This window comes from Theropithecus gelada, chromosome 4 (assembly GCF_003255815.1).
Source record: "Theropithecus gelada isolate Dixy chromosome 4, Tgel_1.0, whole genome shotgun sequence".
Lineage (NCBI taxonomy): Eukaryota > Metazoa > Chordata > Mammalia > Primates > Cercopithecidae > Theropithecus > Theropithecus gelada.
This window is the reverse complement of record NC_037671.1, coordinates 45,610,880-45,638,285: the sequence shown is the minus strand read 5'-3', so window position 1 is coordinate 45,638,285 and position 27,406 is coordinate 45,610,880. Positions and strand designations below refer to the sequence as shown.

At 53.8% G+C, this 27,406-nt stretch overlaps 1 protein-coding gene across 1 annotated transcript in view; it reads right to left on the bottom strand.

Annotated features, from left to right (window-relative positions):
- The window catches only part of TTBK1 (tau tubulin kinase 1), a 45,371-nt gene that overhangs the window by 14,055 nt on the left and 3,910 nt on the right, over nucleotides 1-27,406 (bottom strand). The window contains exons 3-13 of the mRNA XM_025383220.1: nucleotides 22,102-22,249; nucleotides 21,622-21,695; nucleotides 21,278-21,418; nucleotides 20,339-20,443; nucleotides 19,880-19,945; nucleotides 19,349-19,441; nucleotides 19,137-19,262; nucleotides 17,023-17,177; nucleotides 15,749-15,980; nucleotides 15,313-15,488; nucleotides 11,680-12,241 (exon numbers count right to left, since the gene is read on the bottom strand). Coding sequence (XP_025239005.1) covers nucleotides 11,680-12,241; nucleotides 15,313-15,488; nucleotides 15,749-15,980; nucleotides 17,023-17,177; nucleotides 19,137-19,262; nucleotides 19,349-19,441; nucleotides 19,880-19,945; nucleotides 20,339-20,443; nucleotides 21,278-21,418; nucleotides 21,622-21,695; nucleotides 22,102-22,249 — 1,878 coding nt within the window. The remainder of the gene's footprint in view (nucleotides 1-11,679; nucleotides 12,242-15,312; nucleotides 15,489-15,748; nucleotides 15,981-17,022; nucleotides 17,178-19,136; nucleotides 19,263-19,348; nucleotides 19,442-19,879; nucleotides 19,946-20,338; nucleotides 20,444-21,277; nucleotides 21,419-21,621; nucleotides 21,696-22,101; nucleotides 22,250-27,406) is intronic.

The following is a 27,406-nucleotide window of genomic DNA, read 5'->3' as shown; positions in this document are numbered from 1 at the left end:
TCCATCCCCAAGTACCACATCAACCCAAGGACAGCAGAGGATACAGCATTTTCCGAGCTCCCCACACACAACTGGACTTACCCCCACCCCCGGTCAGAGCCACACCCTCCCCAAGTATGGTCCCCTCCACTGCCCACTCCATATAGATACATTTACACAGCTCCTTCTGCCTATCCAGGGGCCCAAGGCTCCCCCCACCACTGCCTGAGCAAGACAGCACCACCCCTCCCCAGAAAAAGGGAACTAGGCAGGGCAGAAGAGAGAGCGAGTCCGAGTCCGGGGGTCCTGGGACCAGCATGGCTCAGAGGTGCCACCATCCCCCACCCACTGGGCAGGGAGGGCTGTGTCTGTTTTCCCCAAAACTGGAAATGCAAAGGGATATCATTGGGTTCAGGATGTTAGCAATTGGGATGAGAGTGTTCAGTGGTTATTGCTGTGACCCAAGCTGCCTTGAGTATGTGGGGGATGTATATTAAGTTATCGAAAATTTACTAGCGCATTTGTCACAGACCCAGGGTCCCTCTCCCATGGAGAAAATACTAGTCCCACCAGGAGGCCCCCACTCACCACAAAAAGGTCCACTGGCCCCCGCACTCATTCAGGCACTTATGCACACCACATGCATACACACAGCACACACTACACATCCCCACTGGCCAGGTTCGAGTTCCTGGACAAGAACGCTGTCACCTTTGAGTGCTGCAGCCCTGGACAGAGGGGTGGTGCGGGAAGTCCTCAGGCTCACAGTGGTTGCAAAATGAGTTTAGGTCACCTCTGCCTGTAAACCATTTTGGTTTGGTTCATACAGTGATTTTTCTTTTTAAAATTAGATGCCAACAATTAAAAATTGGGAGACTTCAAATAAAAATTAGAAGATAGTGGCAACAATTGGTTGAGCTGAGGACGGTAAGGGCGTGGGAGTTCCCCTGTTTACCACAGTCCCTGAACCTGCCACTTCCCTGACACTGTTTGGCTCTTGTTGATGTGTGAGTTGGTGACACCCATTCGGTGCCCACAGATGCCAGTGTCTTCCCATCTGTCAGCCTGACCCCTAGGACCTCACCAATCCCACTGAGGTCAGGTTTTGGAGCTCCTGCTTTCTCACACTAACTCCTCCTCTGCCCACCTGATCCCCAGAGCTGCTGTGGGCTGCTTGGGGCCATGTGGGACTGAGGGGTTGGAGGTCTCTGGAGAGACAGGGTTCAGCCATTTCAATCAACCCCAGTACTCTGGAGTGACTCCCATCTGGATGCCACCCCATGGCAAGGTGGGAATGGGAAAGGAAGGAAAATATGGCTTGCTGACAACTCCCCTCTTCTCTATAGACTGAGCAGGGAGCCCACCGCAAAGGACAATCAATCAACCAGCACACACAAACCAAGACGTTTCACAAACTCCTGTCAAACACGACCTCCAATTATTCAGCATGGGTGGGTTTTTTATATGTTCTGGTAAATAAAATATTCTGATTAATTTGTTAAATGCAGATAATACTGGGATCTACCTCATAAGCTATTATGAGGTTTAAATGAGTTAATGTTGTAAAGTGCTTAGATCACTGCCTGGCACATAATAAGCACTGTGTGCCAGTGGCTGTTGAATAAAATCACAAATAATTGTAAGCCACCACTAAATGCAGAGTGAGACTATCAAGTGCGAAAACACCACTTTCAAAATACAACAAAGACAGCTGTCTCTTTTCAAAGCTGACCCCGAAGAGGCTACGCACTTTCCCCAAGCAGGGTATCAATCTTGAAACGTTCTGGCCTCCTCTTGGGAAATGCTTCAGAAAACAAGAGTGACAATATGGCAGGCTCACAGCATCCCCACCTCGCCTGGGAACCGGAGACTGGCAACGCGACCCAAACCATGTGAAACTCTGCTGTGCTTCACGTGAACTTGATCCAACACAAGTGGCTTAGATAACCTTAACAATTTCCAAGAGTCAGAGCTACCCAGAAAAGATAATAATATTATTAAGATCACCTGTGAGCTCAGAGCTTTATGGCTTACAAAACACTCTCCCCTCCACCATGGAGGATAAACAAAAAGATGTCCCCCTAAAGGACAACATGCTTTGAACCATGGCCTTGCTTCAAAGGACACACCCTCTCCCACAGGTGTCAGTTCTGAGGTGGGGGGTGTCTATTTGAAAACTCAGCCACCTTCTCAATGCTGCAGGATCTCCCACTTCCAAAGGTGTTGGAAACAGTAATACGTACGTAATGCTAAAATGAGGCTGAAGCCAGTGCCATCATCTTTGATATATCACAAGGCACTTTGGGATCTTAGAGTACCTCAGGGTCACTGAGATGGAGCAGTGCTCAGGGTTGGGTAGTGGAACTCTCTAGAAGGGAATGCTGGATCACAGAGTGCTTGGTTTCATCCAACCCCAGATTGGGGGGGCGGGGGTCCCTGCCCACATTGCTACTGACTTACGGAGCAGATGGCGGGCAGGCTCCCTTCACTTCACCTCCTGCCACTACCTAGGGTGGATGGGAGGAGGGCAAGAGGACAGGGCTGGGGGAGGCAGTGCCAGCAGGAGGGGAGTGGGGCCACTGTTCAGCCTCACCCCCGCACCTTTGTGCTTTTTGTTTTCTGTCCCTTCTCAAAGGGTCCACCTTGACCCTCTCCTGCCTACTGCCTGAGCAGGGTGCAAAGCCGTCCAAAACAGCCTGGAGGGCAACAGAGGCTTGGGTTTGGGGAGATTCAAAAGTGAACAGCTGAGATGGGGTGGGGGCGGGACACCAGTATTAGAACCCAAATCTGGCTTTTGTTGCCAGATGGAGAAGGTGCTCTTGGCCCAGACATCCTCAAAAATAAATAAATAAATAAATAAATAAGCAAATAAACAAATAAATAAAATGACTTACAAAGAAAGATTTTGGGGAAAAGAGTGTGTGGCTATGGAATGGCTTATGTGGATGGTGTGGATGAGCCATGGTGGTCCTCTGTGTGGACAGTTTGGCTCCAGGGCACTGCCCACCACACTTACAGCACCCCCAGGCTGGGGCCAGGGCCCTGAGGCCTCTACTCTAACCAGAGACATCTGGGGGATTGATGGGCCAAGCAGAAGTTATGGGGAGAGAGGGGTAGAAGAGTGAAGCTGGGATGAGAGTAGGTACATAGGAAACTACCAATGACTGCATAGACATCTTTCTGGCTCCCTAACACACACATGCATACACACACTCATACAGCACTGTGCAACTTGGGCACGTGCCAGTCATGTTGAGGTCTGCATAAATGGCACTTCCTGGAATTACACAATGCACAGCCTGAGCATTCATCCATGGCAGCCCTTCCACATGCACAAACGCTCATTCGTAAGCACACTCTTAAGCACAAGTGTACGCGCATGCACACAAGCAAACATACAGACACAGTCTCACTGAAATAAACATTTTGCAAATCTTCGAGCCTCCTCCCCTCCCCATACAGGCACTGCCCTTTCTGGCATCCACTTCGCTACTACCCCATTCCCCAGGAAAACAAAGGTGCTGGCTGACATGGGCAGGATGAATAAAGGGAACCTTGGGCTCCCTGCAGTGACAGTTGGGGACTGAGAAATGGGCAGAAGAGGCATGAGCAAGCTGACATCCTGACACTTCCCCACTCCCAAGTGTCCAGATCCCTATCCAACCTGCCTCTCTTCTGTTGTGTCTTCACTACCACCCTTGGGGGCTCACCGAGCACCTACAGGAAGGAGTCACCCTCTGAGAAGGGCAGAGGTGGGGCTGCTCCCACCTGGGATTTGTCCTGAGACACTGGTTTTGCTGACAAGCACATACATGGTTTCTCGCCTCATCCTTAACAACCACCTTCGCTGCCACTGCTTCTAAGCTGGGTCTCCTCGTTGCTCAGTTCTAGCCTGCTTTGAGAGGTGGATCCCAGGTCCCTGTCGTCCATCCTCAGTTCCTGAGGAGCCGAGGACAGACATCCAATCCTACCAGGGAGTGATGGCACAGGTGTCTTTGGGGAGGGGCAGCCTACCATGGACTGAGCCTTCCTGGGGTAAGATGTGTGAGGAAGGAACTCTGTCCTCAATGACAATGGCCTGGGAAAGTCTCGCTAGGTCACAGGGCTGCCTCCCCCCATCGCTGAGCATTGAAACACTCCCCACCACATTCCAAACCTGGCTGCCCTGGTCTCCATCCCATACACAGAGCCGCGTGCACACACACACACACACACACACACACCCCACACAAGGAGGGTCTTGGTCTCCTGCCAGCCCCTCGGGGTGGATCAGACCCAGCCATGCCAAGAGATCACAAATTAAACAGAACAAAGCCCATGCCAGAGTGCCTCTGGCCCTGCAGGCCTCATCTCCCTGACACCTTACTTTCCACTGGACTCCGGACCCACCAGTGGCTCCAGCTGAGCGCCCCTGTCCTGGAAACTGTACCACCAGCCCCACCCCTCCCTGCACCATTTGGCTGGCACCTACAAAGGGAGCTGATGCGGGGGTGGGACGGAGACTCTGCTTGGGGTGGGAGTATTACAGTACCTTGGGCCAACGTTCTAGGGGGGCTGTATTGCATGATGGGGTGGGATGGGTGTGAGTGTGTGATTATTGCGTCCTGGGAAGGAACCATGGTCTCTGCCTGCTCCCCACCCCCCCCCACCTGCCCCCTCCAGGAGGGGGGGGGGCCCAGCCTAGGTCTTGTGGGTGAACCGGGCCCACACCTGCTGCAGCTGGGACCGCGAGATGCGGAGCACCGAGGGCATGAGTCTGTGGTTGCCAGCAGCGAGGGGCGCGTGGCGCCGGTGGGGCGCCCGCACAGGGCTGCTCTCGGCCGAGCGGCTGCGCTGAATGAGGGAACCGGAGGAGCCCGAGGAGCCGCCGCCGCCGGGGTGAGGGTAATGCTCCGTCTCCAGCGTGGAGGAGGAGAACACGGAGGACGCCAGTCGTCGCAGGGGGCTGTACCGCGGGAGGGAGTGCCCCGAGAGTCTGTCCTCCTCCAACTGAAAGAGACCAAGAGAGTGGAGGGAAAAGAGGTGTCAGGCACAGACTCGACAGCTCCGTCTCCGGGGCCACCCACCGCTCACAGCCCCTGCGGCGCCGGCGTCCCGGGCAAGTGGGCGGGGTCAGGCAGGGTGGAGGAGGGTGCAAACCACCCGCCCCAAGGTCCTGCCTCAGAATCTAGGCTCTGGCCTCCTACGCCCTTCCCCCTCCTCCTCCTCTCTGGAACTTATCACACTATGGTCTCTGCAAGGAGACCATGGTCACTCACCTCCTCCGAGAAGCCTTCCCGGCTTAGTCCTACCTAGCTCAGGGTTGTTCTGGACTGGGGAACCCTTTCTCTTGGGAAGGTGGCTCTGTGCTCTGAGAGAGTTCCTTGCCATGTGTTGACAGCTGTGTGCTGCCTGTCTCCCCAGTTAGATTCCGTGCTACTCATTAGGTCTCAGAAACGTTCCCTGTACACCCTCCGCCTTGATACCCCCGTCCCATCACAGGGAAGTGTTGGGATCTGGGTGACAATGCGGCATAAGGTGGGACTCTAGAGCCCAATTACTCTGTTTGAATCCCAACTCCAACACTTAAAATCTGAGCAAGTTACTGCACCTCTCTGAGCCTCAGCTTCCTCCTCTGTAAAATGGGGGTCGTAATGGTGCCCACCTCAAAGGGTGGTCGTGAGGATTCAATGTTATAAGATGCAGCACTTGGAATAGCACCCGCCATAGAGTAAATGCTGCACTCTTCACTGAGCCATTTAGTAAATGCCGCACATCTTCACTGAGCCACTCTTCCAAATGAGGGAAGGGATGGACTCGTAGGAGGAGGGGCAAACTGAAGTATTTTCTTGAAAGTGGCTTTTCCCCTGCCCCCTCAAAGGCTGAGCCACCAGGCAGCCTGTGTACGGGGCTGGGCAGAGCTGCTTCCTCATCTCCTTCAGGAAGAATCCTGCCCTGTGTCCCCATGCCCTCCGAGTGAAGTGGATGTGTCCCAGATATGTGGGGGCAGAAATGGCACCCAGGGTGTTACCAGACCTCTCCCAGCCTGACCCTCTCTCTTCCTGAGACTGAGGCCAGTTGAAATAGCTTTTACAGTGGCAACAAGGACTGACTGGGCCAGCTCCTCCAGGAAGGAGGGGGCCTGCGACACTCAGCTCCAGCATCCCTTGCTGCTGTCAAGTGGGGGCACAAGGGACTTGGCATGGAGCCTCCAGCAGAGTAGGGAAGAGGGAGAACATTCTAATAGGACTGGCTTTGCTCCCACCTTGCTTTCCCTTTCATCCTCTTTTTGGCCAAGTCTAGGATCCTTCTGAGCTAGTCTCATCTGCACTAAAGTTTAGGGGTCTAAGGCCCACCCAGGGAGACCAAGGAACAGAGGCACCACTGTTGCCCAAAACCCCCTCTCACAGCACATGTGGGTGGCTTAACATTCCAGCCAGAGTTTGCTCAGCTGCCAGGCAGATTTTCATAGGATGGCATTGAATCCCAGAGTGCTCTTGCCCTTCAGACTGGGCACCACTTGTGGCCACCTGCTTGTCTTCACACCAGTTGAAATACCACCTGTGTGAGACCACTCCAGCTCCCTCCCCTGCAAGCTCCCAGCTTCTAGCAGATAAGAGTGCTCTGTTACCTCCCTGATGGACCTGGATTGTAAACATCTTTCTAGACCTTTGCATCTCCACCCTACCGCTTATGACCTTGAGCTCCAAAAGGGCAGGACTGGGCAGCTTTATTCATCTTTGTCCCCCAGCCCCTAGCACACTGTCCAGCACGTGGCAGGGAAATGCTTTGGTGCCTGCCGGGCAGTGTCTGTGTACTCAGGGCTTGCTGACCTGCTGTGCTATCGGCCAGAGACAACCGATAAAGGCAGGCAAACAGCCCTCCCCCAAATCACACACTTGCTAGCCTGCTTCACCCTTGCCCTAGCTTTTCCCACCACTCCTAATTTGCACCTTAAATTTCCTTGAGAAGAAAGCCAGGTGTGTGGGGAAAAAAAAAAAAAAAAACCCACACACACACACCATCACCAAAGAACAATAGATACTTTTAAATAGCCCCAATTGTGCCTGCTTTCACACTGTTTCCCTCCCCGTTCCCCACATGTGCAGGTGACAGAGTTGTAGGTGCTCATAGTTTAAATGATTGGTGTTACGAGGAAGTTCACACATCAGGCACTGAGAAAATTGAGCTAGGTCTAGAGAGGGCTCCTTCAAAAAGGTGGCGGGGAAGAGGGAATTCAGCAGAGAGTTCTTGCCTGCCCTAAGCCGCATAATCTCCGCCTGTGGGTGGAGAATCCCAAAAACTGTGATTCTAGGATGCAGCCAGATTTGGGAGGCCCTGCCATAGGCCCAGGCTGGGCTCACCACTTCCTTCAGGCCAGCCCAAAGACAGAAGAAAAAAGTAGGCTGGTCCATTTCTTCCTGCTCCTCTACCCTTGATGAAGGAAGATCTCTGCTTCACCCCGCTGTCCTGAAGTACTTGGCAAAACATGTTATACCCCATATGTTCATCCAGAGACACACACAGAGGCTGCCCTGCACACTGACATGCCCACAGGCACACCTGCTGATGTGGCCCAGACAGTGGGTATGCACACAACACACACACACACACACACACACACACACGCTCCAGGCTCTCTCTGATCCTGCACAAACCATCTGCTCTCTCTGGCCTGTATGCTTTCTGTTAAACTCACAGACCTCAGGCCAGGCGCAATGGCTCACGCCTGTAATCCCAGCACTTTGGGAGGCTGAGGCAGGGGGATTACCTAAGGTCAGGAGTTCGAGACCAGCCTCAACATGGAGAAACTCCGTCTCTACTAAAAATACAAAATTAGCCGGGCGTGGTGGTGCATGCCTGTAATCCCAGCTACTCGGGAGGCTGAGGCAGGAGAATTGCTTGAACTTGGGAGGCGGAGGTTGTGGTGAGCCGAGATCACGCCATTGCACTCCAGCCTGGGCAACAAGAGCCAAACTCCGTCTCAAAAAAAAAAAAAAAAACCTCACAGACCTCAGACGGAATGGCTCAGAGCTCAGATCTCGGAACGAACTGCCTGGGTTCAAGTTCTGGTGCTAACACTTACCAGCTGGTGCTCACCAGCTGGGCTAAAAACTTTGCTTCTATGAATCTTAGTTTTCTTACTTTTAAAATCAAGATTCCCTCTTCATAGTGTTGTTGTGAGGAATATACATATAAACATGAAAGTGCTTAGGACGGTGCTAACTATTGTTGTCATTATTAGAATTATTACTCCAATTGTTATCATCAATAGAAATGCTTTGACATTCTAGGCATCTGTGGTTCTGTACACACTTGCAGACCTGCTGCATATTCTACACAAATGCAGTAACATGTGCACCCACCTGCAGGCACATACATATGGACACATCCATCCACCAGTGCACGGCTCGAGCTCCACTGACACAAACACACATGCGCAGGGGCAGAATGCTAACCAACCTTGATTCTGTACACTGTGGGGAACCTGAGACCCACAGACACCTCACCCCCAAAGACACACACAGCTCATCTCTTGCTGACACAGGTAGTGCCTGTCCCTGTCACAAGCAGGACCCAAGCCCAAGACTGACTGATTATAGAATCGGCCTGTGCTTCCCCATCCCACCAAATCTCTCTCTCCCCACCCTCTTGGCCAGAATTCCCCAAAGTGAGGGTAAGTCCCAGGACACAGGTAGGAATCTGCAGGTAAGAAAAACTTTAGAGATGAACCTCAGAAGAACCTCAGCTCCCTCACCTGGAGACCCAGAAAGAGACACTGACTGGCCCTCAGTCACTGGGAAGGGAACGGCAGAGCCAGGTCCAGACCTCGGTCTCCTGACTTTAATTCTGGGCTTTCTCTCTTGACACTGTCTGTCACCCTCCCTAGACTCTGCACTTTCTGCGGGTACAACCTATTGTGCAAGTTGCCTCTGATGCCTGTGGTACATGGTACACAGCAAATGCTCAGTGAGTGTGGATGAATGAATGGGAGTGGAGCAAGGACCCCAAACACATTTTGCTCCCCCTCCTGCTGACTGGTGCTGGATGTGGTGGGATCAATGGCTAGTTACAACACAGTGGTACCAGCCCGCGTGACTGCCAGGTCTGCCAGGGCTGTGCCTCCAACTCAGGCCAGCTAGGGCCTCTCTGGGTGAGGACTCACGGGCCCCACTTTTTGAGCCCCCAGTTTCCAGTGTCCAGGCAAGGCCGGGATGCATATTCCCCAGGACCACAGCTCAGAGGTCCTTTCTTCTAGAAGGGACTTCTAGATAGGATGGGGTCTGAATGCAATCCTGCCCACAGCTGCTTTTCCCAGGGCACCCATGTGATCCCAAGCAAGGCCTCCCGATCTGAGCAAGTGGTAGAACTGGCCCCTGGCCCAACACCTGGGCATCTCCCAGAGCCACCAAGAGTGTACGCCCCCAACATGGGACCACTATGTGGAACGCGGCGCAGCCCCTGAGCCCCTTCCGGCATCCCCTCCATGACTCTCTCCAGCCCCTCTGCGGGTTCATGGACCCCATTTGGCACACAGTGCTAGAGTTTTCCTCCATTTCCCAGGTCAGAGGTCAGCCTCTGTCCCACAAGCGAAGCCTGGCCAGGCCAGTGGCTGTCTGCCTATTCTGACACCCTGTCCTGGTCAGAAGAGAATAACCCAAATAGCATGAGACATTTGCAATTTGGCCATCATCTGGCCCCTCCCTGCCCTTCCAGCCTTGTTCCTCAGTCCTCCCACACAAGGAGGTGCCATTGCAGCCAGACTGGGCCCTTCCAGGGCACCCAACACACCTGTCCCTGTGCTCAACTATAGTCTCTCTCGCCTTGGCTCCACTTCTCCCCATGGCCGTCCACCTGGCTCTCAGAGCTCACCTCCTCCATGAAACCTGCCCTGATCATGGAAACCCCTTCCCAGTCCTCCCCGCTGCCCTCCAGACATCTCCTGCCCTGATTTCGGGGACCTTCTCCCCCATGCTCCTCCCATGCTCCGACCTCTCCCTCTCACTCATCATGCAGAGCTCCTTCTCCTCTCATTCCCCCTAGATGTGAGCACCTCTTAGCTTCCGCCCTCACTTTTGGGTTCCACACCCTGTACAGTCCTCTTGGGTAACATCACCCATTCCCATGGTTTCCCAAACCCCGAAATCTGTATTTCCAGCTGCGATCCCTCTCCTGAGCCTCAGGTACCTACACATGGAAATCCCTTAGATTCCATGAGGTCATTGTATTTTTTATTTTATTTTATTGTTTTTCTTTGTTTTTTGTTTTTTGTTTGTGAGACGGAGTCTCGCTCTGTCGCCCCGGCTGGAGTGCAGTGGCACGATATTGGCTCACTGCAAGCTCTGCCTCCCGAGTTCACGCCATTCTCCTGCCTCAGCCTCCCGAGTAGCTGGGACTACAGGCGCCTGCTACCACACCCAGCTAATTTTTTGTATTTTTAGTAGAGATGGGGTTTCACCATGTTAGCCAGGATGGTCTCGATCTCCTGACCTTGTGACCCACCCACCTCGGCCTCCCAAAGTGCTGGGATCACAGGCATGAGCCACCGAGCCTGGCCTATTTTATTTTATTTTATTTTTATTTTATTTTATTTTATTTTATTTTATTTTATTTTATTTTATTTTGAGTCAGGNTTTTATTTTATTTTATTTTATTTTATTTTATTTTATTTTATTTTATTTTATTTTGAGTCAGGGTCTCGCTCTGTCACCCAGGCTGGAGTGCAATGGCACAATCTTGGCTCACTGCAACCTCTGCCTCCTGGGTTCAAGCAATTCTCGTGCCTCAGCCTCCCAAGTAGCTGGGATTACAGGCAGGCACCACCACGCCCAGCTAATTTTTTGTATTTTTAGTAAAGATGGGGTTTCACCATGTTGGCCAGGCTGGTCTCGAACTCCTGACCTCAGGTGATCTGCCCACCTTGGCCTCCCAAAGTGCTGGGATTACAGGCGTGAGTCACTGCACTGATCAGTTCATTGTATTTAAATCCAAATTCTCACTCCCTTCAAAACCACTCAGAGCATCAGCCGAGACACGAGAAGCCCTGGCCCCCACTCCATCACAGCCCTCTTGGCCTATCCCCAACACCCTTAGCACTATCCACCTTGCCCCGCATCCACAGCCCCACCCCAGCCCAAGCCACCGGGGCACTCTCTTGCCACTGTCTGCCACGTGGCCTGCCTGCATCTCGTTTCATGCCATTTCAATCCATTTTCCACACAGCAGCCCAAGGATCATTCAACAGTACCAATGTAATCATGTTGCACTCCTTTTTAAAAGCCTTCAGTGGCTCACCAAACCTGCAGCATCAAGCCCCGACCCCCTAGCGTAGCCCTGAAGGCCCTCTGTGGCGGGGCCCAGGGCTGACCTCGTAGCCTTGGCTGCTGCAGTGTGCCATCAGCTCAGTGCTCTCAGATCGCCCCCTCCCGGCCTGTGCAAAACACTGTACCCGTGGCCTGCGAGGCCCTTCTCCCGCCTTGTCACTTGGCTTAATTGCTCACAGTGCCAGACTCAACTCAGAAATGAGAGGGCACTTCCTCTGGGGAGCCTTGTCTGCCCCCTAAACATGGTTTCAGACCCTTAAGCCTGTCTACCTCCATCACGGCCCTGTGACTGCTGGGTTACTGGTCAGTAGTGCCAGCACATGTGGAGCACCCCAGGCCTACACACCAGGACTCTGGGCATCTGGAGATGGGGAGTGGGGTACAAGCCCAACCTTACCTGTCTCTGTGGGCCTGTGGGGTCCGACTCTCTCCGTCGAGGGCGGGGTCCCGAGTGCAGGGGTGAGTGGGAAGGGCTGCCAGGCGTGGGGGGCTGTGACGTCTCGGAACGGCCATCGGCCTGGCTCAGCTGGGGTGGCAGGGGCTGGGGCGGCAAATGCTGCAGGTCCTCCTCGGCCAGCACCTGCATGCTGCGTCCCCGGGGCCGGACGGTGGGCTCTGCCCCCAGCCGCCGCCGCTCTTCGCCCTCCTCGGGCAATGGCCGCAGCTCCTCCGGCTCCTCGTCCGTGGTGCCCGACGTGCTGGGTTCAGCCCCCGGAGGGAAGTCCTTGAGCTCCGTCTCCTTGTCAATGATGACCCACTCTTTGCTGTCGAAGTCCTCCTCCTCAGCCAGCGGCACCGAGCGGAAGGCATTGCTTAGGGCCTCCTGCTCCACAGAGGCTGACACGTCCATTCGGCCACTGGCCTGCCGGTCAGCGTGGCCTGTGTCCACTGACAGCATCTGGGCTGGCTGAGAGGAGCAGGCCTGGCGCGAGGGCGAGCCAGGCAGATCCATCCGTGACCTGCAAAGCCACCCCTCATGGGGCTCAATGCCCAGCCCCACTGGACCCCCAAGAACCCCATGCCAGTGGCAGGGTGGGGTGTGACTCCCGAAACCTGACCGCAGTACCCCTCCCACCTTGGGCCAGGCCAGTTACCTCTAGGTTGTCACCCTCCAACCTCACTTCCTATCAAGGCTTTGTTAGTTCGTTTGTTAGTTCATTCATTCATTCATTCATTCAACAAATGTTTTTGAATGCTTACCGTGCTCCAGGAATACAAACAAGCAGAAAATAAACTCGGGTTTCTGTGCAAGGAACGTTCTCTCCTGGGCCACCCTAGGGAAGCTAATCTTCCTCAGGCAAGCTTTGTTCTTGCCTCTCCAGTGCTCACAACCAGTGGTTGCTTCCTGCTGCTTCCAGGCAAACACACCCAACTGGCCCTTGAGTTTACAGAGGGCTTTCCAGCCTCTTCTGCCACCACCCTCCAGGCCTGCCTGGCTGGTTTCATCACTCCCAAGATGGCCTTGTTAGTCCCAACTCAACAAACTCCAGTGACTCCCCAGCCCCAACAACAAAGTCCACACTCCTTGGTCTATACTCTAGGCCTCTCACAGCCTGACTATGGCTGTCTCCCCATTTCCCTCGCCAGCCCCATCTTAGATTCCACCCTTACGGCCCACCCGGAACGTGGCCTCTCCCCATAGGACTTCTCCCCACACACAGCCTGTCCTTCTACCCTTTGCCGGCTGATACAGGTTGGTTGTAGCCTTGGGCAGGTAGCCTGCCTTTCCCATCCTGCAAGGATTAGTGCTCTGTATCTCTCTGTCATCACAGGGTGAACCTCATGTCTGTTCACAATCTGTCTCCCCAAGAGACTGTGAGCTCTGCTGGGCAGGGCCTGGGTCCCATCTGACTTTACCCCAAGGGCATTGATCCTGTCTTGGGACATCTCTTCTGTCGTTATCTTTTTTTTTTTTCCTTTGAGACAGAATCTCTGTCACCCAGACTGGAGTACAGTAGCATGATCTTGGCTCACTGTAACTTCCACCTCCCAGGTTCAAGCTATTCTCCTGCCTCAGCCTCCTGAGGCTTACAGGTGCACACCACCACACCCTGCTAATTTTTGTATTTTTAGTAGAGACGGGGTTTCACCATTTTGGCCAGGCTGGTCTCAAACTCCTGACCTCAGGTGATCCACCCGCCTCGGCCTCCCAAAGTGCTGGGATTACAAGCGTGAGCCACTGTGCCCGGCCTCATTATCTTGAACTGTGCCGTGAATCTCACATTACTTTCAGAGCTTCTCAACTTGGGGCCATGCCAACCCCAAGAGGAGGATATTTCTGGTTGTACAATAGTGTGTGGGAGGATGCTCCACAAGGAAGAATTGCCCTCTCCCAAATGCCAGGGTACCCACTGAGAACCACCACGGAGGCCTAACCTATCTTGGGTTTGTGCCACTGCCTCATGTTCAGGCTGTGGGCAGGGGGCTGACTTTCATTCTCCCCAAGCATCGAGCCTATGGTTCAATGGCTCTTCAGCTGCAGAGGCAGGGGTGCAGATCAGAACCGCCTGTGGGGCTTTCTCAAAATACTCCTGCCCCAGCCTGCGTGGGACCTGCCCAATCTGACTGTGCACAATATTTTTATTGACTTGTTAATAAAGACTTAAATAAAACATCCCTGAGAGAGGCCACCTAGGGTCTTATATTTATGCTCTCATGTAAATGGCTAATATCATTTCCTTTCTGAGGCACAGTTTGTTTTGATGGATGTAAAGGGGAGAAAGGGTGCCAAAGAAGGCTCAGGGCTAGTAGTGCTTGTGTGTGTGTGTGTGTGTGCACGCGCGTGTGTGTTTGCATGTGTGTGCCTAGTGGGAGCTCAGACGAACGGTTGGAGACAGGAGGCAGTGGGGTGGGAAATCTGAATCCCAACTGCTTTGTACTGTCTCCTGCTCCCAAGTGCCCCAGAGCCCTAGAGCCCATCCAGAACCTCTGCTGTCTATGATATCCTGTTCAGCCCTCAACTTTCCCTACCATCCCTGCAACTGGGGTTCACTGTGAGCCAAACCAATTTGCTTCTCGTTCCCTAAAAGCAGGCAGCCCTTCAGGACTGTCTCATTCAAGGTATTTCCCACCTCTCTTCTCCATTTGTATCCCTTCCCAAACTGCCTTTCCTCATTTCTCCGTCTCCAGGGAGAGGGACTCCAGGCTACCACAGACGAAAAGGGTGGTCTTCAGTCCCAGGTAAGCTAACCTGTGTGAGTGTGTAAGGACTGAGTTTGCTCACAAGGAGACACATGGAGTAGATGCCAGAAAGGATACCCCTCTTATCCCCAGGACGGGGTCTTTGGAAGAGACCCCTTTTCTGGTGCAGAGAAGGCCCCAGTCCTACTGCGGAGTGAAGCCCCACTCAGAGGCCAAGGGAAGGTGGAAACATCTCTCAGGGGCCTCCCCACCTGATGTTGTCCCACCCACCACCAGTGCAGGTGGGGACCGGGCCCTGGCCCATGTTGTCCACCCACCATCTGGGGTCAACAGATCACTCTCCCACCCTCCCACCTTCCCCTCCCAAAGGCTCACCTAGCTTCTAAATGCTCCTTTTCCCCAACTACGTTCCCCCTGGTCCCCTCCCCTCTATGACTTCAGATCCCTCAGCCCTAACCCCCAAAACTTGCCCTGCCCTCTCTTCCAGCAATTCCCAGGCCCTCTCCCACAAAGCTGAAGACAGTCTACCTCGGCTGCACTTGAAGCATCTATAATTAGTCTCTAGAAGAGGTTCTGGAAGCACACACACCTACCAACCAACTCACCCCTCACCCTTCCTGGGCCCAGGCACCCAGCCTGTCCCTCCTGCAGCCTGCACTCCCCCAATTCCCTTTCCTGGCATGAGCTGGGACCTCTCTGGATCCCCTACTGGCTTTCCCAGGCCCTGTCTCTGGCCCCAACTGAGTCTGACCCCAGGGCCATGCATAACCCTCTCAGCACTTCCCAGGGTCTGCCCACCTCCGCCACACGTCTGACTTTTCCTCCAGACCAGCCATGTGAAGGCGGAGGGGGCCTTGGGCCCCAACCATGCCCCTGGTCCCAGACCCACCTCCTCTCAGGTAGTTCCACTCGCCCGTCCGCCGTGGACAGCCTCTCTGACTCAGGGCTGTTCACCCTCCGGTAGCGCAGAGAACGGACTGGGGTTGTGGGGGAGTCTGGGGGTGCACGCACGGGGGAGCTGGGGACCCCCATGCCTCGGCTCTGTTCCTCCTCCACACAGGGGCTCTGCAGGAGAGGGGAGTGTCATGAGCTGGAGTTGATGAGGCAGCTGTGGGCGAATGGTCTCCTCAGGGTAAAGGAGACAGAGGATGATGATGATGGGAGACACAGGGAGGCTAGGGCGGGAAGGGACCGGGAAACAGAGGCAGGACAAGCAGGCAGATGGTTGGGGACAGGGTGCTCAGGAGGAACAGGGCGGGGACCCAAGGCTGGGAATTGGTGTAAGAGAAAAGGCCACCCACGCCCTTCGCCCTGGCTGCAGTTACTTTGCCAATGTTGATCCGGAGTTTGTTCCGGTTGACATCTGTCTCCTCCCAGACTTCAGCCTCAGGACCCCCGGGGTGGGGGACAAGGTGGGGACTGGGGCCCAGCCCCTCAGAGGGCCTCCCGGGCAGAATTGGGGGTGCATTCTCCTGGTCACTCAGGTGCTCTCCCTGTAGCACATCCTCGGTGTTCTCCCGGAGCAGGTCCCCGGGCACTGGCGTCACATTGACCACCCTGGAGAGGACAAGAGGGAGCCATGAGCAAGGCTGGTAGGGGTGCCCTCTCCTCCCATGGCCCTCTCCTACCAGCACAGACCTGGAGACCACCCCTAGGAGCAGGCACAGAGGCGGTCCCGTCAGGGGTAAGAGTGTCCCTAGACCCATCACCATTGCTGGCCCACAAAGCCTCTGAGACCAGACCACCCTCAAGTTGGCAGGGGCCGCAAGGAGATGTTGCCATCTAGCTCTGTTGGCTTAGTGGATCCTACTGTCGTTCAGGAACCTGCCAGATTTCCATTGGCATTCACTGTCCGGCTTCCTCCTTTAGACCCAGGAATGGGTCTAAAAAGGAGAATCACTTTGGAGTTCCTTTTAAAATTAGTTTTCTTTTATTACTATTTTGCAGTCTGGGAGCATAGATGGAAGTTGCCCTGAATATACACTTAAATTTTTTTTATTTAATCTTCTTTGATGATTAAACTTTAGAGTTCTTTAAGCAATGTCTGGGCACCGTAATGTGCTACCACGTCCTGTTAAGTCTCCTCCCTAAACATGTCCCCTGAAGCCCCTGCCCACTTCTCTCCTTGGCTCGCTCCTGGGGCTGGGTGGAGAGCCCCTTCTAACTCCAGCTCCTTCCTGGACCACCTGTGTCTTTGTGCCCATTACATGGTTCTGAAATTGCTGACCCATCAATTTCAAACATCCCAGACTCAGCTGAGAGTGCTTTGAGGAAAGGAGCTGTAACTTTCAGGGGTATGGCCTCAAGACACGGCCGTTAAATTCATGCATATGCATGATAAGAAAGAGATAAACTGTGGGCCTCAGTTAATTTCACTTGGGGTTCCCTGCTCTCCCAGGGACCCACTGAGGAAGACGCCCACTATATGATCAGATTGAGGGTGGAGATGTGGCAGAGTTTCCCGAAGTCCCGAACTCCACTAAGGATAGGAAAGACAGCCAAGCGAGTCCAGGTAGGAAGACAGGAGAGGAGAGGACCGCCTGCCCTCTTAGGTAACAGCTCCAGGCAGTGGCTGGTGGCTCCCCTTCCTGAGACTCACCCAAACATGGCTGCCGTCTGCCGGGTGTTCTGCTGGGGTGGGGTAGAGGTGCTCGTGGACAGGAGGGCATCGGTGCCTGCCTTCTCCCAGTCAAAGGCCTCATTCTCAGCAATGCCCCGTTCCTTCATGCTGTTCTCAAACACCGACATGATCAACTGCAGGGGGTGAGGGTGGTGCGAGGACAAAGAGGTGACCCGGGGGCTAGCCAGGAGGAAGGGGCAATTGCTGGGATCATAGGGGGGAGACAGGAACCTTCCAGGACAGGAATGGGCCTGGAGGGGGCATTGGAAGGAGAAGGGCACATTGATTTTAAATGAAAACATGCACATGATATGCAAATCAACATGCAAATTATCATCTTGGATTAAGCCCCACTGACTGGACATGAACCCTCTGAGATCTGTCCCCTGGTTACCATCTCCAAACCTCCTCTGCCATTTCCAGCATGTCGGCAACCCTAAACCACTGGGAGTTCCCAAACCCACGCATGGGTGCTGCCTCTACACAGACTGCCCCTCTGCTGGGGCGCCTCTCCCACTCATCCTCTCCTCTCTGCAGCTTCCCTTCTCTTCACCATATATTCTCTCCACCATACAGCTGCCCTACAGGGCACAGTGCATCCGTTTGAATTGTCCACATGCCTATCTGTCAACTCTACATCCCCGGCAGCCAGCACAGGGCCCCAGCCTGGGGGGTGCTTGCAGCTGTGTGGCCTTGGGGATCCCATAAGGCTAAGCCAAGATCAGGGGGCATCTCTGCGAAGCTCTGGGTTCAGGAGGTGGCAGACAGCTATAGACCCTCTGAGGTCCCCAGAACACTCCACTTCTGGCTTGGCTGTCTCCAGAGCACAAGGCAGGTTCTCTCTGCTGACAGGACCCACTTGATTGTGTGCATCCTGTGTGCCTGAGGCTGTTTCTGCTCCCACAGTGCGCAGCAGCGTGCCTGGTACATAGTGGATCCCAGGCAGAACACTGCTGATGTTTTCCCCATTCTGTGATCAGGGTCAATGGGTCCCATGGAGTGTGGTGATGGAGGCTTGGAAAGAGCACTGGACTCGGAGTCAGAAGATGTGCCTGAGCCCAGCCCTGCTCCTAACCACAATATTAGGCCTCAGTTCCCTCATCTATGAAATGGGCATGATCATCCCACTTGCCTCCCGCAGAGTTGTCATGTAAAGTACTTAAAAGCATTTGGCTTCATTAATTGTTTTTGTTTATTTGTTTGTTTGTTTGAGATGAAGTCTTGCTCTGTCACCCAGGCAGGAGTGCTATGGTTTAATCTTAGCTCACTGCAACCTCCACCTCCCAAGTTCAAGTGATTCTTATACCTCAGCATACTGAGTAGGTGGGATTACAGGTACCCACCATCTCGCCCAGCTAATTTTTGTATTTTTAGTAGAAACAGGGTTTCACCATGTTGGCCAGGCTGGTCTTGAACTCCTGATCTCAAGTGACCCACCCGCCTCGGTCTCCCAAAGTGCTGGGATTACAGGTGTGAACCACTGCACCAGCCAGCTTCATTAATTGTTAAGAGCTGGGGCTGGGCACAGTGGCTCACGCCTGTAATCCCAGCACCTTGTGGGGCTGAGGCAGGTGGATCACAAGGTCAGGAGCTCGAGTTCATCTGACCAACATGGTAAAACCCCATCTCAACTAAAACTACAAAAATTAGCCAGGCGTGGTGGCACATGCCTATAGTCCCAGCTATTCGGGAGGCTGAGGCAGGAGAATTGCTTGAACCTGGGAGGTGGAGGCTGCAGTGAGCAGAGGTCGCACCACTGTGCTCCAGTCTGGGTGATAGAGCAAGACTCTGTCCCAGAAAAAAAAAAGAGAGCTGGAATAAAAATATAAGGAGCATTCATTATCATCAAAGTCTTGCTTGGAAGCTTAAATGAGTTAACACATGAAAAGCACTAAGAACAGGGTAAGCTCTTGATAAATCTTGGCTGTGACTAGTTTACAAGAGCATCCGTGCCTTTAGTGCAGTTAGAAGACCAGGAGGAGAGGCTTGGGGACAAGACGGAGCCATGGAACCTCAGCAGGAGTGAGGTCTGCTGGGGGCAGTCACCTACAGAGTGGTGTCTAGGGAGCAGGGGCAGGGTAGCAGACTCCCACCTGGTAGTCGGGCTTGGTAAAGTAGTCGAGGCTGGCAATGTGGTCCAGGAAGAGGTGGAACTCTGATGGCATGTGCTTCAGCAGCATCCGGTGCTCATACTTCTCCTTGATCATCCCTACCTGCTCCTAGAGGCAAGAGGCCACGGGGAGATGGAGCCCCAGCTGCCCCCAAACCCCTTCTGCCACTTCGGACCCAGCTGCCCGGGGCTCACCTTGTCCTTGATCTTCCTCCAGGGCAGCTGGCCCACCGCAAACTCCACCAGCATGTAGAATAGGGACCACAGGTCATCGTGGCGGCCCATCTCCTGGAGGTGGGGGGAGGGAGTCACCCGCAGCTCTCAGGTCCTTCCCTGGGAATGGACGGCTGACCCTTCTCTGAGGGGCATCTGTCAGGGAGGCCTGACACCCAGTCCCCTAAGGACAGAACTGGGGTCTCCCCAAGGCCACAGCTCCATATCCAACCCTCCAACACACACAAGAGTTCCACAGCCAAAACTACCGCATGTGCTTCCTCACCCGACAGGGGTCTGTAGTGAGAACAGAGAGGATGGGGTTCCCGAAACAAATGAAGAAGGGGATGCTGAGTCTGCCACAGAGGGGCCTTCCTCCAACCCAGGGTCTCTGGGGTGGCAGAGTGCAGCCCCTGCCCCATTCTCCTCTCCCCACCCCTCCCCAGCAGCACACTGCACCCTGACCTTGCCCCTCCCACCTCCACATCCCGCAGCCCGGTCTTTGCCACTCACCCGGTTCTTGTGGGCATTGACCGAGGCATAGCGAACAGTTCCTCGAAACCCGGCCACATTCCGAGGCTGCAGAAGGGACACCAAGAACGTCACCCACTATGCCCTCATCTCAGCCACCTCTCAACCCTGCCACCAAGTCTAACTCTTCACCCTGACCACCTCCCCTGGCTGAGGAGGCGGGCTTGCTCTCTGACCTTCCAGTCCTAAACCCGCCTGCTGACCCTGCTCCCTGCCCAGAGGGGGCAGGAAAATCACAAGGTATGGATGTGGCATCCCCCAAGAGTACAGGCTAACAGAGAGAGGGGACAGGCCAAGTGTGGACCCCAGAGCTGGGTGGTGCTGACACTGAACACAAGGCCAGGCCAGCTTAGGTAGACGCAAGACAAGTGGGTGAAGGGTCCCCAGATCTGGGAGTAAGGGGGAGTCCTCCACTGTCCTCCCCGCCCCGACGGTACTCACGGGCCGCACATCCCCCGTGGTGTTGGTGTACTGCCGGGCCAGCCCGAAGTCCAGCATATAGCACTTCCTGTAGGTGGAGGGCAGCCTGCCCATGGCAAAGTTTGACTAGGGGAGACAGCAGCTGTGAGCCCTGGGGGCCCCAACCCCAGCTGGGCAACCTCAAGGGGCACCAAGAAACAGCTCTGCAGCTGGTGAAGGGCCTTCAGCCCCACATTCACTCGCCCACAAGGAAACGTCAGTATTCACATGTGTGCACCAGGTCACAGCCTCTCATCTGAGGGGTGGGGGTGATCATCCCCATTATAGAGATGAGGAAACTGAAGGTGAAAGGGCTTGGGGAGCATCTCTGAGATCACACAGCAAGTGGTGACTCAGCCAAGTCTGTCCAGCTCCACATTTTTGGGACTCCCCAGCAGGGCAGTGTGATTTGGTGTAACTGGTGTGGCTGCCCAAGGCAGCAGGCCTGCTGGGTGACCTTGCGCCATTCAACTAACCTTTCTGGGCCTCAGTTTTCATCTCTTTAAGTAGATTTTTCCTAGCACAAAGATTCAAGATGCCACAAAATCAGCTACTTGGAACTCCTTGTCAAGTCCCAGCCCCTCAGTCCCCTTCCCTCGGTCCCTCCATCCTTTTCCAGCCCCCTTCACCTTCCTCGGTTCCAGGACTCTCAGGTCAGGGGCAAGGGATAAGGAACAGAAGGGAAGAACAGAGGAGAGGCCTGGGCATGGCCGAGGGGCAGGCAGGGGTGCATGCTCCTGGGAAGCAGGGGAGAGGAAGAGATGGGGCCTGGGAAGGAGAGCAGGAGGGGCTTGGGGAGAAGAGTCTGTCCCATCACAAGTCCCAACCAAGGTTTCGGAGGAGAAACCAGGAGGCCCAGGGAGAGATGTGGGGGTGTGTTCTGGAGGAGGGAACAGAGAGGCGTGTTGGGGCAGTGCTCACAGGCTTGATGTCACGATGCAGGAAGCCCACAGAGTGGATGGCCTCGATGGACTCCAAGATCTGCTTGCCCAGCCGCAACGTGGTGCTCAGCGTGAAGGTGCCTCGCGGCTGGCTGCGGCGCAGGTCAGCCAGGTTCCGGCCCTGCATTGGGGTGGAGGTGGGGTGTAGACTCACCCTCAGCCGCCATCCCAGACACCACCATTGTGATACTCTTCCCAGCCACACCCCAAAGGGTCGTGCCCACTCCCCTCTCCCAGGGCCACAGTCTCCCTTCCCTTCCCCTACCCTGGAGTCACAGCCCAAGCTCTTAGAGAGGGGAGGGAGGATGGGCCATGGGGACTCACCTGGAGCTGCATCACTACATAGTTAAACTTCTCGTTCCTGCCACAGCCAATGAACCTGCACACATGGTCCTTCCCTGAGGGGCAAAGACACAGATCTTCCAGCTGTTACTCTTTCTTCCTCACTTCCAACCCTAAGATGGGTTCCTAGTGCACTCTTGATTCCTGGTCCCTCTTGATTCCTGGCCCTGTGAGTGCCTCTCTTGCCACCTCCCTGGCCCTAGCCTCATCATGTCTCCTAGACTCCAGCTTCATCACTTCTTTGATCACCAACCTGGCCTTCTGCCCCATCACTCTCTTAGACCCCGGTCCCATCTCTCTTAGACTCTGGCTCCATCACCTCCCCCTTAGCTCCTGGCTCCATCCGCTCTTCCCTCTACCACCCCACATCTCCTCCCTCACCCTAGCTTCTGATCTCATCACCTCTCTTGGCCCCTGCCTTCATCATCTCTTCCCTCCCATTCCCCTGCCCAAGGCCCGAACCTTGCAGCTTCTTCAGCACGGCCACCTCCATCTTGAGGACCTGCTTGGGCTGCTGGGCTGACTCCACCTTGAGGGCCACATTCTCCCTGGTCAGCAGGTCCATGGCCTCGTAGATCTCACCAAAGCCCCCGCCCCCGATCTTTTTCAGCTATGAAGATGAGGGGATAGGGTGTTCAGGGATCAGTCTGAACAGCTACTCATCCCACCCGCTGCTGAGTTGCATCCTTCATTGGTGGGGAAGGGGTGTATCTTTTTTTTGTCTTTTTTTTTTGAGATGGAGTCTCACTTTGTTGCCCAGTCTGGAGTGCAGTGGTGCAATCTCGGCTCACTGCAACCTCTGCCTCCCGTGTTCAAGCAATTCTCATCCCCAAGTCTCCTGAGAAGCTGGGACCACAGGTGCCTGCCACCACGCCGTCCTAATTTTTTATATTTTCAGTAGAGACAGGGTTTCACCATGTTGGCCAGGCTGGTCTCAAACTCCTGACCTCAGGTGATCCAGCCGCCTTGGCCTCCCAAAGTGCTGGGATTACAGGCATGAGCCACCACGCCCGGCCAGAAGGGGATATCTTTGAAGGGGAGAACCTCATGTCTCTCTTCTTTACCCCACCCCATCAGCACCCCACTCCTCTCCTAGTGCCCTGGGACAGACACCTCAGCTCCTGAGCAACCACACACACACACACACACACACACACACACACACACACACACAGGGCCAGATGTCAGAGTGGGTAGTAGGAAAGGGTAAAAGACCTGTGATATCATATAGATATGGAGAAAGCCTAATGTAGGATTCTGAGGGGACCCTGGACTGCCCCTGACCTTTTCTTCTCTAGAAGGACAACAAATATTATGTTCCCCCATCCCCTGTGTAGACTGAGCAACCCCTATCCAGAAGGAAAACCAATTTCAGGAACTCCTATCCTCAGGGCGGATTGATTACCTGGGGAAGCAGGCACTTCCTGGGGTTGGCAGCCCCCCGAGAGTCACAAGAAGGAGAGAGTATTTGGGCAAGGGGATTCAGCAAAGGGTGTTTGTGGCCCATGCTCACTGTGGAAGCTCACATCACTCCCTAGGTCAGATGCCCACAACCAGAATGAGCCTCCTCTCCAGGGCAGGGGGTACTGTGGGAGCGTGGTGGGACCGGGGCCTAGAGGGAATGGAGCAGTGGTCTGACCCTCTTGGCCTCTCAATCCAGCCTCCCAAAGCAGGCATGAGAAAGGCGGGGAGGAGAACCGAAATAAAGTGAAGGAAGAGCTGGCAGGGAGCCGAGCAAAGCTGAGTTCTGGGGAGGGTCTCAAAATCATTTCAGCTCAGAGGCCCGGGGGTCCTGGAGGGTGAGGGATCTGCTGGCAGGCATGGGGAGCAGGGAGAAGGTGCTGATTTCCAAGCTGAGACTGGTTTGGTTTAAGAAAGATGTACATGACCTCAGAGGAGGTCCACTGAAAAAAAAAGAAAGAAGGATGGAGAGCTTGATGCTCACCCCCTTGGGGAGCTGCCTCAATGGGGGCCTGTCCGCTCTGTGCACCTTCCCAAACTCTCATTCTGTCCTGCTGGCTTATAACTCTGATCAACCTGCAGACTCTGGCCGCTCAGCCTCCTGCATCTCTGAACCTGCCCCAAACATCTGTTCAGCCCTCAGATGCCTTGTGATTGTTTAGTGGTGGTTGACACTGAGGAATGGAGGGAGGAAGACCGACTAGGCAGAGCTGGAGGGCTGGGAGTTCCCAGGTTACCACTGAACTCACTCCAGAAAGAGACAGGAGCAGGAAGGAAAGATTTGGAAAAGAAGCAGAATGCTGGGTGGGAACTTCAAGGTGCCTGTGTCTGGGAAGGAGACAGGGAAAGAGGAAGGAGGAAGAACAGTGAGAAACCAGAGTTCCTGTCTCCTGGAGATGAAATTTAAAGGCAGGATTTCAGAGCCAGGAGGGGACAGACAGACTCACGGGAAACAACAGCTTGTCTGCCTCTGGGGTACTTTAAACTCTGGGGAGATGCGAATATCTTCTAGATTCCTTTATGGTTTGCTTGTGCGAGAACAGAGGTAAGGGCAAAGAGGAGGGGACAACCACATATTTTTCTCACTGATGTCATCTCAGTTAATCCCCAAAGGCTCCTGGCAACACAGGTGATGAAGGTCATGTGATTCCCCATTTTGCACAAAAGGAAAACCAAGGCACGGGAAGTGCAATACCTTTTCCCACGTCACACTGCTAGTTAATAGCAAAGGCAGGTCCAAGCGCGGTGGCTCATGCCTGTAATCTCAACACTTTGGGAGGCTGAAGCGGGTGGATCACCTGAGGCCAGGAGTTTGAGCCCAGCCTGGCCAACATGTCGAAACCCCATCTCTATCTAAAACTACAAAACATTAGCGGGGTGTGGTGGTGGGCACCTGTAATCCTAGCTACCTGGGAAGCTGAGGCAGAAGAATCGCTTGAACCTGGGAGGCGGAGGCTGCAGTGAGCCGAGATCGCACCATTGCACTCCAGCCTGTGCAACAAGAGAGAAACTCCGTCTCAAAAAAAAAAAAAAAAAAAAGCAATGCCAAGTTTCATTTAAACCCAGGCAATCAAATGCAGAATCCATAATGTTGCAGAATCCATAGTGTTGCAGAATCCATAATGTTACAGAAACTGTGGACCCATCAACATTAAAAGTGTGAGTGCTGAGATTCAAGCCCAGATCTGCCAGGCTCTGAAATCATTGCTAGAGATAAGTCAGGAAGGCTCGGGACAGCCAAGACATTTATGACACCTACTTCCCAATTTCCCAGGGTGCCCTGGGGTATTTCTCTACCACCTTCGTTTCCCAGCAGAGCCTATTTCTCCTTCTTTACTCCCCTCCTTCCCCACCCACCCCCCACCCATTATGGAACTTCCATAAGACAGGGAACTGGGTGTCTTCACCACCCACTCCACCAACATCCCTTCTCCTTTTCACCACAGCTAGGGCAGACTTATACATGAGACACAGTGACTAGGCCCCTGATACCTCTAGGGGGTCCATGAAAATGTTTTAATTTCTTTTAAAATCATAAAGGAGGCCTCATGGTGCCTCATGCCTGCAATCCCAGTTCTTTAGGAGGATGAGGAGGGTGGATTACTTGAGGTCAGGAGTTTGAGACCAGCCTGGCCAACATGGGGAAACCCCATCTCTACTAAAAATACAAAAATTAGCCTGGTGTGGTGGCAGGTGTCTATAATCCCAACTACTCAAGAGGCTGAGGCATAAGAATTGCTTGAATCTGGGAGGCAGAGGTTGCAGTGAGCCGAGATCTCATCACTACACTCAAGCCTGGGCGACAGAGTAAGACCCTGTCTCAAAAAAATAAAATAAAATAAAAAATCATCAGGGGAAAAAAATGAACCTTTAGGTCAAAGAGAACAATCTAGTATATAATATTAATATATTCATCTTTATACCAATGCAGTCATAAAATACAATTTTAAGTACTTTCTTATGGAGGAAGGGGCCCAAGAAAGTCACAATGTGGCCTGCCCACAGTCCAGTAATAGGAATATTCTCTCAATCTCCCTTTTCTTCACTCCTGCTAAATTTTACATGATCCCAGGCCCTGCTGAAGGACCTCCCTAAACTAGAGGAGAAATATGACACAATAGAATCAGCATTGGTCCTCGGGAGGAAGAAGACCTGGTTTCTTGGGCAGCTCTGGGTGGCCTGGGGTGAGTTTCATAAACTCTCTGAGCCTCCACTCTTCCTCCTCTGTAAAATGAAGAGAGTTGGACTAGAATTGGTCACAAAGGTTTCTTTGGCTCAGTGGTCCTGATTCTTGGATGGGCTGATTCTTGTCAGACAGACCTAGTCATGGAGACTTGGCAAATTAGCTAAGCAATTTCCTCAGTTTCCACACCTGTGAAATGGGATTAATAAATGGGAATACAAATCTACTTGGTAAGTTCTTGAGACAATGCACATAAGGCATTTTGCACAGTGCCTGAAAACAGTGAATGCTCAAAGCAAATACTAAGTCATTATTACTATTATTGTTTGCTATTCTGATTCTGAGAAGCACCCCTCAAGATGAATAAAATGTTATTATTTTATTTTATGTTTTTAGAGACAGGTTAACCAAGCTGGATTTGAACTCCTGGGCTCAAGCGATCCTCCTGCTTCAGCCTGCCAAGTATTGAGGATTTATTTATTTATTTATTTAGAAGCAGAGTCTCGCTCTGTCGCCCAGGCTGGAGTACAATGGCATGATCTCAGCTCACTGCAACCTCTGCCTCCCAGGTTCAAGTGATTCTCCTGCCTCAGCCTCCCGGGTAGCTGGGATTACAGGCGCCTGCAGCCTGGCCTGGCTAATTTTTGTATTTTTAGTAGAGATGAGGTTTCACCATGTTGGCCAGCCTGGTCTCAAACTCGTGACCGCAAGTGATCCTCCCACCTCGGACTCCCAAAGTGCTGGGATTACAGGTGTGGGCCACCATGCCTGGTCCCCGTATTTATTTTTAAATGCCACATCTAGTGCCACCGACCCCCATTTTCTCCTGGCCACCGAGATCTATGGGCAGTTTGCCTTGGTTCTTGAGCTCTGCCTCCCACCTCAGTGCCATCCTCACCGGGAACAGGTTGAAGGGAAGCATGTGGCCCCTCACCCTCTCTAACTCTCCAGGGGCGGGGGTCGGCGGTGAGGAGAGGTCGGCATGCTTGCCCTCCCCCCAGCTACCCGCTCCATTTCGCTCCCCACTCATCTTCCATGCCTTCCCTCAGAAATCCAAAAAAGTTCTAGCCTAAACTCACATGTGTGTAAAAACTGTCTTTCCCTCACCACTTCGGTGTAAATGTCATTCTACCTCCAATCCGCCAGAAACTAAGCTCGGGTGCCAGAGGCCCCGAGGTCTCGGAGGAACATTCCTCTCTTTGCCAGATCCTCGTTCCTTTTATTACCTCCCTGGCTCTTCCTCCCCCATTTCTGTACTCTCCCTCTCAGGAAGTCCCCCCTCTGGGACAGAAACAGCCCATTTCCTCACCCTTTGAGGACCCCTAGAAGTCTCCTCCTCTTCACCCCTTCCACTCCCAACCCCCAGTCCCAGAGACATCTCTGAAAACGCCGCCACCGCTGCCTCTTTCTAGGCTTCTAGGGGACCTGCACGGCCGATGGCTGTTGCCGTGGAGACCCGCCTGCACCCGGGCCTCACCCTCCTCTCCAACCCCGCACTCCCGTGAGCTGAGCCTCCCCCCACTAAAGCACGCGGGCGCGCACACTCGCAAGCACACACGCACACACACACACGCACATACACACGACTCGGAGTGTACCTGACCTCTGTTGCTCTCCCTCCCC